The 14216-nt window shown below is 43.2% G+C and overlaps 1 protein-coding gene across 1 annotated transcript; it reads left to right on the top strand.

Annotated features, from left to right (window-relative positions):
- Nucleotides 1–11297: 11297 nt before the first annotated feature.
- On the top strand, nucleotides 11298–13049 carry LOC128746137 (cytochrome P450 4d1-like). The gene is made up of 4 exons (XM_053843185.1): nucleotides 11298–11505; nucleotides 11574–11957; nucleotides 12019–12651; nucleotides 12712–13049. Exons 1-4 carry the CDS (start codon nucleotides 11343–11345, stop codon nucleotides 13047–13049), a joined length of 1518 nt encoding a protein of 505 aa, XP_053699160.1. The 5' UTR covers nucleotides 11298–11342.
- Nucleotides 13050–14216: the final 1167 nt, after the last annotated feature.

The raw sequence follows: 14216 nt of genomic DNA, 5'->3' as shown, positions 1-14216 counted from the left end.
TAGTGATTATAGTTTTGAATAAAACAAACATTTCAAAAGTTTTTGATGAAAAACGTCAAATAATGTAGAGCCTCCCATCTACTTTGGTTTGGTAGATTGTCGAAGTACTTATTCCGCATTGTGCTGATGATGATGATGATGATGATGTTAATGATGATGATGATGATGATGATGATGATGATGACGACGATGGTAATGGTAATGTTAACGATACTAGCTCTTATTCTACAAAAATAAAAAGGAGACGATTGTTTTGAAAACAACCAAACCAGGTGAATAAAAACTGGTTTCTGACGAATAACCAGATGCAAATTTTGTTGATCAATATTCAAATGCGTAATAGGAAAACAAATAAAAAGTTGACTTCACCGCGTCTCTGATTTAGAAACTATGCAGCCATGCATATTGTTGTGCAGGTATATTACTTCGCTTCATCTGAATATATTTAACAGTACTACGTCAAGTTTATTTCGTTGATTAAAAGGTGTTGCACGGTCGGAGTCAACAATAAACCTACCTGTAAATCTATTTTTACCATAGAGGGTCAAATGATTCATTGCAAAGCCATGTAATTATACCATTGCAGGGTATAAAAAAAATTCGTTGAGTTCAAATCTCGGTATAAACCTGAATAATGCATAAAGAGAATTGCAAGCAGCTTATATATAAAAGTCGATGCATGTCTATATGTTTGTATGTTAGCAGGACTGTCTTGCACTCAGTGCACCTATTTTGCTTTTTTATCTGTAACACCTCAGTCAAACAAACATTGAGTGCAGGACAGCCCTGTATGTTAGTATGCATCGTCATAACTCCGTAACGACCGGACAATTTTACATCAAACTTAGCATAAGGAAAGCAGCATAGCGGAGTTGATTAATGTCGGGGTAGTCCCTTACAAACGGAAAAGCTCCAAATAAGGAAAAAAGCCTTCCTTTCTCTTGCATTATGCGAATTCACATTCAGGACAGACAGGCGTCGCTGCGTGCCCGAACTGATTCGGATATTGCCTGAAGCAACCATGCTCTAAGAGAAACTGCGTGAGGTAAAAGTTGACTTACCCGTGTTTCCTGATTAGCTAGATATACATGACTTATATCAGCCTATGTGTCCATCTACTGTTTCAACGCTCCATCCCATTCCTGTTGCTATTTCATGATACCGTTCTGTATGCGACTCGCATGGCCATGAGCCGAAATGTGCTGAATGCTTAATTAAGTTTAGCTGATCGTTGATCATCGCCCACAGGTACGTTACTGCCCACTTTGAGGTTATGGCACACTTTCTAAATGGGATTTCAGCCCGTTGCACGGGCTGCTACAGTAACTGACCAACAGCGCTTCAGTTTTATGGTGTGCTATTTGCAGCTTCGGTCCTTGCATCCAAACTTCTATCATTCCGATCACCTCGGTGGCCAGTATTCGTACCTTTCCTGCTACTGACAGTACAATGCCGTACGCAAAACCAACGTTCATTGCCTCTTTGGGTAGCTTTAGCGTCAGCTCCCCGTCATAAATCCCATTCCCGAGTGCTGGACCAAGGACGGACTCCTGGGGAACTCCGTCTGTGATCTCCACCGATCTCTGCCCTCTGGCAGACTTGTAGACCAGTACTCTGTCAGAGTCGTCCCACGGCCGACGTTCCAGTATCTTAGACCATAGCGTAGGATGGTCGACCTCCATGCCTAACATCCAAAGTAACGTGGGCGACGGCGGCTTAGAGGTTGGGGAGGAAGCGACGGTTACGAACGAGAAACTCATTGAGATCGCTAAATCCCTAAAGGTGAGCAAGGCACCGGGGCCAGACGGAATCCCGAATATGGCCATAAAAGCGGCTATTTTAGAGGCTCCCGAATTATTCGTGGCAGTAATGATTAGATGTCTGGAAGATGGCCACTTCCCAGACAGATTCCCGGAAGCGACAGAACCTGGTCCTATTGCCGAAGCCGGGAAAGCCGGGAAGGTGCTGGAGAGGGTTATCCTTAACAGACTCGTACAGTACATTGAGAGTACAAACGGTCTGTCAAGGAACCAATTCGGTTTCCGAAAAGACAAATCTATGGTGGATGCCATCTTGTCTGTCACTAAGCCGAGGTGGCAATCCAGCGCAAGAGTACAGGTATCTGCTATTGCGCAGTTGTCACGATCGACGTGAGAAATGCGTTTAATAGCGCTAGCTGGGACTCCATAGCCAACTCGCTTCGGAGCGTCCAAGTGCCGGCGTCGCTGTACAGGATTCTGAAAAATTATTTCGTGTGCTATGCCACAACACGGAGGAGGGTCAGAAGTGCGTTCCAAATGCCGCAGTGGTTCCGCAAGGTTCCATACTGGGTCCGGTGTTGTGGAACGTCACGTATGACGAGGTGTTGAAGCAAAAGTTCCCGGTTAGGATTGTGATTGTCGGCTTTGCGAACGACATCACTTTGGAAGTCTACGGTGAATGTATCAGAGATGTTGAGTTGACGGCTGCCCACTATAAGCATTGTTGAAGATTAGATGCGTTCCAGGAAACTGGAGCTAGCGCATCATAAAACGGAGGTTATCGTGGTGAACAACCGCAAGTCGGTGCAGCAAGCAATTATCAGCGTCGGGGACTGCACTATTTCGTCAACGCGATCCTTAAAACTCCTGGGAGTCATGGTCGACGACATGCTCAAGTTCGGGAGCCACGACGACTATGCCTGGAAGAATGCTTCCACAGCTATTTCGGCATTGTCTCGTATGATGTCAAATAGCTCTGCGGTATATGGCAGCAAGCGAAGGCTATTAGTCAACGTGATCTAGTCCATACTAGGCGGGTCGGTGTGGTCGTCGGCGTTAGGTACCAAAAACTATGTAGCTAAGCTGGAAAGTTCCTATCGTCTCATGTACTTGAGAGTGGCGAGTGCGTATCGCACAGTTTCATATGACACAATCTGCTTCTTAGCGGGTATGATGCCTATTGGCATCATCATCTCATCAGTGAGTCCCATCTAGTCCCATGCAAGTAGGCACTTGCAGACAGTTCTGTAGCATCGTCCTAAATGTTTCCGAAAATTCTGCAATTGCTGATTTCAGGGCTACATTAGTAATCCCATCGGGGCCTGGCACTTACTGCAAGTTCGGTTTTTTGCCATCGCAACAAGTTCCTCATTGGAGACCTGTACACTCTCCGTATCTTCATCTGTGACAGTGTAGATAGCCACAACGTTGGGTTGTGTCTCGGAAAAAGGCTCACTACGATTCCCTTTATCTTTTCTGGGCGTATGTCCATTGTATCGTTGATCCTTTGACATTACATTACATTACATTACATTACATTACATTACAATAAGAAACAATTCGCCCCAGGGGTTGGAGTGTGTTTTATATCTAGCAGAAAAAATCTTCAAAAGACTAGCCCGCAATGTATTGTGGCATTGTGTGGGATTCACAATTTTATGCTTTGTACCTAACCACTAAAATACTCCTTGGTTTCTCCTTTTCCTATCCTCCCGGGACTACCTTCTCAGTAATCCGTCGAGAGGAGGATGTGCCTTCGCACTACTCCGTTACCTGTCAAGAGGTACACCGATACGGGGATGGCGACCAACTTGATATCCATCCATACACGGCCACCTCCGCGGAATTTCTTTACATGAGTGTAAATAGCGTCGCGAAGGCATTCGCGAGAACTCTACTTATCGAGACGTGAGCAGAATCAAGAGTTTCCTCCAAAAAAACGCGCATTCCGTTACAGCCACCATCACGGGATTTCTCTACCTGACGAGACGTGAAACGATAAGGAAGTGCCCTTCAACATAACGCGGACCCCGCACAGTCACCATCACATGATTTCTTCTATTGCCACTTTGAACATTATCCATCTAGGTACAGGGACTATTTTGGGAAAGATCCCATCCCCCATATATATGAGTCCGTCGAGGATTTTACCGTTCTCATAATGCGGCCTAGAGACGTCCGTTCAATGGGCCACATTACCTTCTTTATACTCATCACCATTCCATCGAAGTTAAGCGTTGCCGGCTTGCTGGTCTGCCCTCCATTTTACGCTGAAGCTCAGTTAGGATTCCTGAAATCTATCTAGCCAGCACTCATAGGCTGTCTTCTCATAGGCTTACCCAACAAACAATTTTTTTGAATAATGGCTTGTTCAACCATTGTACAGCTAATTACTAAGTAACAAACGTTTGACAACCCAGCTAGCATTTTCATATGTATAAAAAGGTAAAAATCAGCATTACGTACAGATATACATGCTAAATAAAACGTATTTCATGCGCAAAATTGGCATATCCGTACTATTTTGGAGGCGATATACGTGATTACGAATAATTTTGAGCGTTACGACTATATAAGTATTTATATACGATAATATCCGATTAAGCGCGAGTCGCTCCGTACTACTCTACGATTTTGTGCTGAAAATCGTATGTATGTCAGTCATTATCATTATATACGACAAAAAATCAGCTTGATCCCATTTTATTCAGCTTTAGTTACGATATCGAGTTTGTTAGGAGATATTTACGATAGTTTCCGTACATTGATATACGAGTTGGTGCCAGCTGGGAAGCTGTTATTCATCAAAAATGTTTGTTGGGTAGTCAACGTGGCTGTTGAAAGTTAGCCGATAATCAATCCACACGCCTGTTTCAGCCATCGCTTCGAGATTATCGTGTGCTCTCGAACCGTGATCTTTGCTCTTTGATTCGCTCTATGGTTGCTAACCACCAGCATTTCTATCTAGTGGTGGGTTACTTGCAGTTTTACCCCTTGCATCTAACTTCCGATTACGTCTATCGATCCAGTCGCTAACATTTCCATCAGTTCCAGCGATATTACTATTACTACAGCCACAACATCGTCCGCAAAACCAACTATGTCTACGCCTCTAGGCAAGTTCAAGTTGAGTACACTGCATTGTCGTACATCGCGTTCCAGAGCGTTGGACCCAGGATAGAGCCTTGTGGAACTCCCGCTGTAATCCTGATCGACCTTTGTCCCTTGCTAGTCTTCTAGAGAAGCAACAGCTTCTCGAAGTAACTTCTCAAGATCCTGCACAAATAATCAGGGATCCTCATTATATAGAGCGCTATAGCGATGGCCTCCCAACTGGCGCTGTTGAACGCATTCTTAACGTCGATCGTAACTACCGCACAATATCGGTTTCCTCTACGCTTCTGCTTGACTGCTCTCTCGGTACTTTTGATCACCGTGCGCATGGCATCCAGGGTAGACCTATCCTTCCGTTGAGTGTCAGAAGGCTTCTCGGAGAGTTCTTGGTTACATTTCAGACTTTCCGTCAAACAGTTGAGAACGATCTTCTACAGTAGTTTCCGTACTGTATTCAGCAGGCATATTGGTGTATACGACGCAGAATCCTCCGGGGATCTCCCTGGCTTTAGCAACAACACTAGCTCTTAGATTTTCCATTTATCCGGGAAAAGACCATCGTCTAGGCATTTCTGCAGCACTATTCTAAATATATCCGAGCACGCCTGCACGGCCGCTTTCAGAGCCACGCTGGCGATTCCGTCCGGACCGGGGGCTTTCTTCGCCTTCAATCTTTTTACAGTTGCTACCAATTCTTCGGGCGACACCTGCCTGCGTTCAGTGTCCTCGACATATGACGTAGGTGACCGGCTCTTCGAATCATGTTTCGGAAATAACCGCAACGATAACATTTAGTTTTTCGAGACACATTTAGGCTAGCAATGTTGGACCACTGACTTTTGCCATCACCACCCAAAATGTGTTGTACCATGGGTTGACATCCGCATTTCGGCATAACTCCTTGAGCAGGTCGATTTTCTCTCCCCTCTTAAGGGAGGCCCCGGGCCACTCTAAACGTTTCTCTTCCAACTTCTCTGGTTGCGTCATCCCTTTCTCTTTGGAAGCGTCTTCTTGCGCGAAGACAGTTGACGTGGAGAACGCTGAGTACTTCGTTCCACTAACAAGCTGGGGTCGCTTATTTCTCGGTTTCTGTTTCCTTAGCATTGCTGCATCGCATGCTTTTGCTATCGTTTCTGTCACTTCATCGGCGTTCAAATCCAAGGAAATTACTGTCAGTGCGTAATGCTACGATGAATAGGTCGCAGTTGAAGGCTTTCGTCTGCCGCTTTCGCTCGTTGACTCTACTTTTTTATTCTGCCGCAAGACTCAATTTGCCAATAGTATACAGGATCGCCTGATGATCACTATGAGTGTACCCATCGCACACCCTCCAATTCGTATTTGCCAGCAACGATCTCTCGTTATAACGACCGGTTTTCTTTCAACGAACTTTTCGGTATGAACGTCCAACATATGGCGGTATTAATTTTAGCAATTACCAAACCATCATGCGTGTTTGAAACCACCAAGTATAGGATACCGTTCCATGACTTGTATCGCCACCTTTCCTGCACTATCCGTGACCCAATTAGGGTTATCGAGAGGAATACGATATGGCTCCGCAATAATTGCGACGTCGCATTTCGTTTCGTTTGACAACTACCACCCATCTTGTGGTCATTACCGTTCTGTCTTTTACAGAGCATGCACTTCGGTTGCCTTTTGCAGTCACTAGCAAAATGTCTTATCCGCATTTTCTGCACAATCAGGACCCGCGCAATTCTTTGCTTGGGGGCCGAAGCCCATGCATTTTCAACATCTCTTCAGTTGATTGAGGACACGGGGAATAGTTCTGAAGCGACCCACTGCCTAGCAAGAGTTTATTTTCTCCATCTTCGGCTGTTTGTTTGCTGCATCTGTTGAGAGTCGTATCTTCGTGGTCTGTATTCCACGGTAGAGCAAGGAGGGGTAAAAGTGCGATGCGGGTAAAAATGCGAATCAATGATTTATCGGTGCAGATTCCGAGTAAATTGACTACATTGGCATGGATGAGTGACTACTTTGGCAGCTTGAATCTAACGTAAACTTTGATTGCTTACGAAGCACAGTTACTGAGTTATGTGCAAATGTTTCTTAGGGCGGTTTTGATGTAATTTCGAACGGTTTATTCGAGCAGTTGAGTCGAGTTGTCCAGTCGAACGGTTTACTCGAGCAGTCGAGTCGAGCAGTCGAGTCGAGTAGTCTAGTCGAGCAGTTGAGTCGAGTAGTCCAGTCAAGCAGTTGAGTCGAGTAGTCCAGTCGAGCAGTTATATCGAGCATTTGAATCGAGCAGTTGAATCGAGCACTTAAGTCGAGTAGTCGAGTCGAGCAGTCGAGTCGAGTAGTCCAGTCGAGCAGTTGAATCGAGTAGTCCAGTCGAGCAGTTGAATCGAGCAGTTAAGTTGAGCTGTCGAATCAAACAGAAGTCAAGCAGTTGAGTCGAGCAGTCAAATCAAGCAGTCCAGTCGAGCAGTTACATCAAGCTGTTCAGTCAAGCAGTTCAGCCGAGCAATTGAGTCGAGCAGTTTAATCAAGCAGTCCAGTCAAGCAGTTTAATCGAGCAGTCAAGTCGAGTAGTCCCGTCGAGCAGTTGAATCGAGTAGTTCCGTCGAGCAGTTGAATCGAGTAGTCTAGTCGAGTAGTTGAGTTGAGCAGTCTAGTCGAGCAGTTGGGTCAAGCGGTTCAGTCGAGCAGTTAAGTCGAACAATTGAGTCGAGCAGTTCAGTTGAGTAGTCCGGTCAAGCAGTTGAATCGAGCAGTTAAGTCGAGCTGTCGAATCAAACAGTTAAGTCAAGTAGTTGAGTCAAGCAGTCGGGTTGAGTGGCTAAGTCGAGCAGTCTAGTTGAGCTGTAGAATCAAGCTGTCAGTTGAGTCGAGCAGTTGAATCGAGCAATCAGGTTGAGCAGTTGAGTCGAGCAGCCGATTCGAATAGCCCAATCTTGTAGTTGAGTCAGGCAGTTCATTCGAGCAGTTGAGTCGAGTAGTCCAGCCGAGCAAGGGAATCAAGCAGTTGAATCGAGCAGTTGAATCGAGCGTCGAATCGAATAGTTGAATCGAGCAGTCTAGTCGAGCAGATAAATCATGCTGTCCAGTCAAGCAGTCCAGTCGAGCAGTCGAATCGAACAGTCCAGTCGAGCAGTTCAGTCGTGCAGTGACAAGCAGTCGAATCGAGTAGTCCACTCGAGCAGTTAAATCGAGCTGTTCAGTCAAGCAGTCAAGTCGATCTGTCCAATCAAGCAGTTGAGTCGAGAAGTCGAATCGAACAGTTCAGTCGAGCAGTTCAGTTGAGCAGTCCAGTCGAGCAATCAAATCGAGCAGTCTAATCGACCAGTCCAGTCGAGCAGTCTAGTCAACCAGTTGAGCAATCGAGCAGTCCAGCGGTTGACTGAGAATTGCTACGAAAGCATGACATCCTGTCAGGGACCTGGTTTTAGTTACCGATAAGCCTCTTATGACGTCCTGTCAGAGACCTGAGTACAGTCATAAGCCTCTTATATAAATAGATTCTATCCCTCTATTATATTTTGAAGTTTTTGTGGCAATTTATGCGAAAAATATGCGTACGCATATCACTCCTGATCACTCCTAGCACCGCGGTTGCGACCTCGTTGACGGCCGAGCGTATCATTCATCCGTTTTCGAGGGTCTAGCTCCATAGAAGAAGGCAGAGCTTCATCCAGCAAGCGCGCGTAGTTTTCAGCAACTGGCGGGTTGTTTAGCTGCCGAATGTTTAACCGAGGAGGGCGGCTTTGTCGCGAGGTAAAAAAGATAGGTAAGAGGCAAGGCCCTCACGCCCCCCCCCCCTAGCTACGTGGCTGTCAACAGTCTCTGCGTTTTAAAGCTTGCTTCAGATAGTATTGGAATAAAAACAATTGTGTGTATTTCAGTTATTTTTATTAAATGCAAGATCTTTTCTTACACAACTGTAGCATTTTCTTCATACTTTTTACAGAAAATCCGGAAAAAATTATTGGTCACGGTTTCGAAGGAATTCTCGAACTTTTCCTGTAATACACTCCTCATTAGGCGGCGCACACTTTCTTCGTCTATCGTTTTGATTATCTTATCCCACACTCAAAATATTCTGCACATAACTAATAGTAAATTTCCATATGAAATCTCATATGATTATCATGAGCCGCATATAAACACAATCCTCCCAGAAACACACATAAAAATTATAGGCGTATGAATAGTATGTGCAATTATACACATAAAAATTATACGCATATGAATAGTAAGTGCTAATTTTTCGCTAGCACATAAATGATAACTGTTTGGCACATAAAGATCATTTACTGGGCACATTGCAAAAATCTATATGTGGGACACATAGAAACTGTACGAAAAGTTTTCTCAGTGCACCAGGTCTTCATCTGATTGACGTCTGTAACAACTTTTTCCTTTGCCTTGAGTCTCCTCTTCACGATTGCCCAGTATTTCTTAATAGGGCGGAACTGGGGGCAATTGGGTTAAGTCTTTCGGAACACACTGGACCCTTTTCTCTGCGACTTTGCTGACCCTTCAACGACTTTGCTGTAATGACAGCTTGCCAGATCTGGCCAAAACATCACGGGATGGTGGTGGGATCGAATGAACGGCCAAATTCGTTTCTGGAGACACTCCTTTTGGTACAGTTCCGACGTCATTGCCTAATTTGTAACGAAAACTTTCGTTTTTCTGCCACAGCTGCAAATGCCATGCCAAATGATAAATTTTCGCGCAAATTTGTCGGCGAAAACCAATTTAAATTCGCTTGGAACATCCACTCGAGCCGTTGCCAAGTAAAATTTTAGACCTGGCCGAAGTCAGCTTTGACATAGGTTTCATCGTCCATCAGAAGACACCCGTCGAACTTGGTCGTATAGCTTTCGAGCACGGATTTTGGCCACACTATTCTGTTTGCTAGCTGGATACGACTTGATTCCTTCCCGGAGTAGAATTCTTCTCACGGTACTATGGGTAGCACCAAATTTTCTGGCCAAATCACAGTCCGACAGATTGGGATTCCTCCTGAATGGTCTTCAAAATCTTACCACGCAGTTTCCGGTCGACAGTTCCACTCCGATGATTAGCTTGAGGCTTCCGAATCGTCGTCAATGTTTACCTTTTGATAACGCGCCATACGGTATTTCTGGGCAAACTCAGCTGTTTAGCTAGCCTAGGGGCACACCACAATGGATTTTCCAAACAACTGTGCACAATTTGTTCCCTTTTTTCGGCTTCCAGGTTGTTTGTTTACAAAATACAGTCGTTTTGCGGAATGTCAGAAATACATAGGGGAAGCTAACAAAATTTCCGACACGTGAGCGCCAAGAACTTCCAAATCCGTCCACCAAGAGCGCCACAATATGAGCAATATATTTGTTCCAATTCTAAATGAAGCAAGCTTTGAACAATTAATGGTATTTGTCATTCTACCCCACTAGGCCATTCCGTACATGCGTTCCCTACTAGAACTGTCTGTACGATACCTTCGAATATCAGTATTAATTATTTTAATCAATATTATTATTTTAAATTAGACGACCATTGAGTATCTTTTTGTGCAGTTTAAGACCAGTATTGTATGGAAATATTCAAGTGTAATAAACGGCGAAAACAGACAATGAATTAGTATTTATTCCACGTCGGTATCATGGGTACAATCGGATCGTTTTATTGTATCGGACAAACTGCGCTGTTGTTGAACTAAAGTTGGACTTTAGCATCAATTGATAATGTAGGTATATTGTTCAAAGTTCGAAGATGGAATCATCAAATTTGTTTTAAGAGATTTATTCTGTAAATCGGATAATTTTTGCAACATTCATTTTTTCTCACTGTTAAGTCATGGATAATAAGATAACATTGGTTAATTTCAATAAAAATCGGCATGTTCAACAATTATTATCATTGATTGTTTTGAAATGTAACTAACAGTGAAGTAATTATTTCGGCAGCATACCATTGATAATCAAATCACATCGAATCGCAATCAAGTCGTATGCGTTGTTCTCCGATAACGGCGTAAATGATGTCCCTTAGATAATAGATAGTTTGATGACCTAATAGAGATATCTAGATTTGCAAACACTTAACATTCTGACGAAATGTAGCATGTTTATTTCGACTTATATTTTGTGTCAGTATTATTCAGCGGTTAACTTCAAATGTGCCATAAGAAGGTGACTAATCTTTACCCCACTAAATGTGCTGAATCACTTGTTCCGGCACTTTTTTTTGGGTCCCAGATTAGCGTAAACGGTATTGTAATCTCGCTCAGAAATTTTCAACCAAACATCCATTGCGGCGTAAAGCCTGCTGGATGATCGAGCCACTGTTTATCTCCCTGATTGTCGCTCGCGAAACCGACTCTATCAGCACAGTTAATAATTACCGACCTCGCGAATTGCGTGTACTGTTGTTCGCTCTTTACCGGTGAAACCAGTTGTTTACTGCTAACCCATCTAGTGAGATACTTGGTTGTTACTGAAAACTGCGAGTAAAATGTTTTTAATATTGTCGCTTATTTTTGCGACCATTGGGTATGTGCTGTTTAACTATCATCGAACTCGCCAGCGGTTGTTGAAAATACGATCGCACTTCGATGGACCCAAATCGCATTACTTCTGGGGAACTATGCCCATGTTTATTGGCAAGAGCATACCTGGTAAGAATCGATGCTGATGTTGAATCAAAAAGTGCTAATATTTCATTCGATATGTTTTTCTCCCGTAGAGATATTCGAAATCGTAACGGATATGCATAAGGTTCATGGTGAAGACGTTGTTGTTCTTGCGGCTTTCAACGAGTTGGTCGTGGATTTGTCTAGCTCGAAAAACGTTGAAAAAGTTTTACTGGCAAAATCAATTCGGAAATCGTTTGCCTATGATTTTATGCTTCCATGGCTTGGCACTGGACTGTTGATTTCAACTGGAGAGAAATGGTTCCAGCGAAGAAAGATTATTACCCCAACGTTTCATTTTAAAATCTTGGAAAACTTTCTGGAAGTGTTCAACGCCGAAGCTGACGTTCTGGTATCGAAACTGAAGCCACACGCGGGAAAAGACGAGTTCGATATTTATGATTACGTCACACTGTATGCATTGGACAGTATTTGTGGTAAGTATTTATGGTGGTAGCATGATGCAATTGTTTGATAAGTTTGTTTTTAAATTTTCAGCAACTTCAATGGGAGTCCAAGTTCACGCCCAGGATGACCCTAATAACGAATACGCATTGGCGGTCAAACAAATGAGTACCTTTATATTGCGGCGAGTATTTAGCCTTCTCCGTTCCTTTCCATCACTTTTCTTCCTGTACCCGTATGCCAAAGATCAGAAACAAGTTATTTCAAAACTGCATAATTTCACAAATTCGGTAATTGATTCTCGAAGAATGATGCTAGAACAGGAGAAAGCCAACACCAAGGTGACGTTCGATCTTCATGAAGAGGATATGTATTCGAAGAAGAAAATAACCTTCCTTGACTTACTGCTAAACGTTACCGTTGATGGAAAACCACTAAGCCGGGAGGATATTCGAGAGGAAGTGGATACCTTTATGTTCGAAGGACATGACACAACCACGTCTGGTATTTCGTTCACGATTTGGCACTTGGCTAAATACCAAGACATTCAGCAGCGGTTATACGAAGAAATTATTCGTGTTTTGGGCAAAGAAAACACTGCCGGACAGCTGACGAACATGCAAATTCAACAGCTGGAGTACTTGGATATGGTCGTAAAAGAATCACTACGTTTGATGCCTCCGGTGCCGATCATTGGACGAACCCTTGTTGAGGACATGGAAATGAGTAAGTTAGAAGTGTTTCCTAATTGTTGAACCATTTGAAATCAGATTTAAACATTTATAGATGGCGTCATCATTCCGGCTGGTACGACAATTTCGATCAAGATTTACAACATCCATCGGAATCCCAAAATCTGGCCCGAGCCGGAGAAGTTCATCCCGGAACGGTTCTCCAAGACGAACGAAAGCACCCGTGGTCCGTACGACTACATTCCGTTCAGTGCCGGATCGCGGAATTGCATCGGGCAAAGGTACGCCATGATGGAACTGAAGGTGACGCTTATAAAATTGTTGGCCAACTATCGTGTGCTGCCGGGAGAATCGATGGAAAAATTGGAAGTCAAAACCGATTTGGTACTACGTCCGGATAAGGGCATACCAATTAAATTGCAGCATCGTTAATTGTTGATACACTTTTAAATGGTAGGAATAATAGTTTCATTAAACATTTTCGATGTGATGAGAAACATCAAGTAATGCGATCTCAGTCTTCATCGCCAAATTGTGAACTTTCATGGAAGTAGGGTACGGGAGGATATTTTCGGCCTGTTTCTAAACTCAAATCTAGTCTAATAAATACTTTGCCGATCCCGATATACAATTTCAAAATTGTAAAACTATTTTCTCGAAAATGTAATTAATCTACTACTTTTTGTGAAAACAACGTCAAAACTAGCTGTTCATCCACTAGAACTATGGCTAGGCTGAAAAAATAGAAGCAATCGATTTATATGCTGAAAATACCCTCCCATACCCTACTTATTTTGCAGTGTAATCATGATGATGATGAATATGGTACCATGTCTTATCTCAACAGAAGAAAGAAGTAGACAGATATTTTGAAAACAACCAAACCAGGTAAATAAAGCTATTTTCTGACAATCAGATGCAAATTTATTCAGTAGTGTTCCAATGAGTAATAGGGAATAAACATAAAAATATGACTTGCAGTTGTTTACCGGCATGTGCGTATCATACGTTTGGATACCGTGGAATCACATAACTCCGTGCGGGTAATTTAACGAAACAAAGCATTCCAGCACTTTCACCCCCTTACAGAAATATATTAAAAAATTCAATTCTTCCCCAACAGAAAAGTAAAGCCGACTGCTATACGTCGTTAGAAAAAAGAAAGAAAAAAGAAAATACGTAGTAAACCTTTGCACGGTGCCTAACCTCAACTCTGGTTTGACGTTTTTGTGTGTTTTGTTTTGATTCCCTTTGTAACCTAATTTTATTGCTAGTGGGTTTATTACTTGTAATTCGTACCACTTGTTTGCGGAAACCGGAAATACCCGACTTTTCTGAAGCAGGAAAATGATAACAGTTCTGTACAACATATATTTTTGTCATTTTTGCAGTTTTTTGCTTCTGGGTCTTGCGAATAAGTAATCAAAACAAACCCCACAACACTGTCAAATCTGGGAGGAAAAAAAACGCACTGACATCTGCGTGCAATGCTTTGTAGGTCCTCACACTACATGTAACCGCTGGCACGGACGCACAGTGGGACGGATTCAAAAATAGTGAGACATAAGTAATTGCATCAAAACCTTAAGACACAGCATA

Source organism: Sabethes cyaneus, chromosome 1 (assembly GCF_943734655.1).
Source record: "Sabethes cyaneus chromosome 1, idSabCyanKW18_F2, whole genome shotgun sequence".
Classification (NCBI taxonomy): Eukaryota; Metazoa; Arthropoda; class Insecta; order Diptera; family Culicidae; genus Sabethes; species Sabethes cyaneus.
The sequence above is the reverse complement of the archived record's forward strand: the minus strand, read 5'-3'. Positions and strand labels throughout refer to the sequence as shown.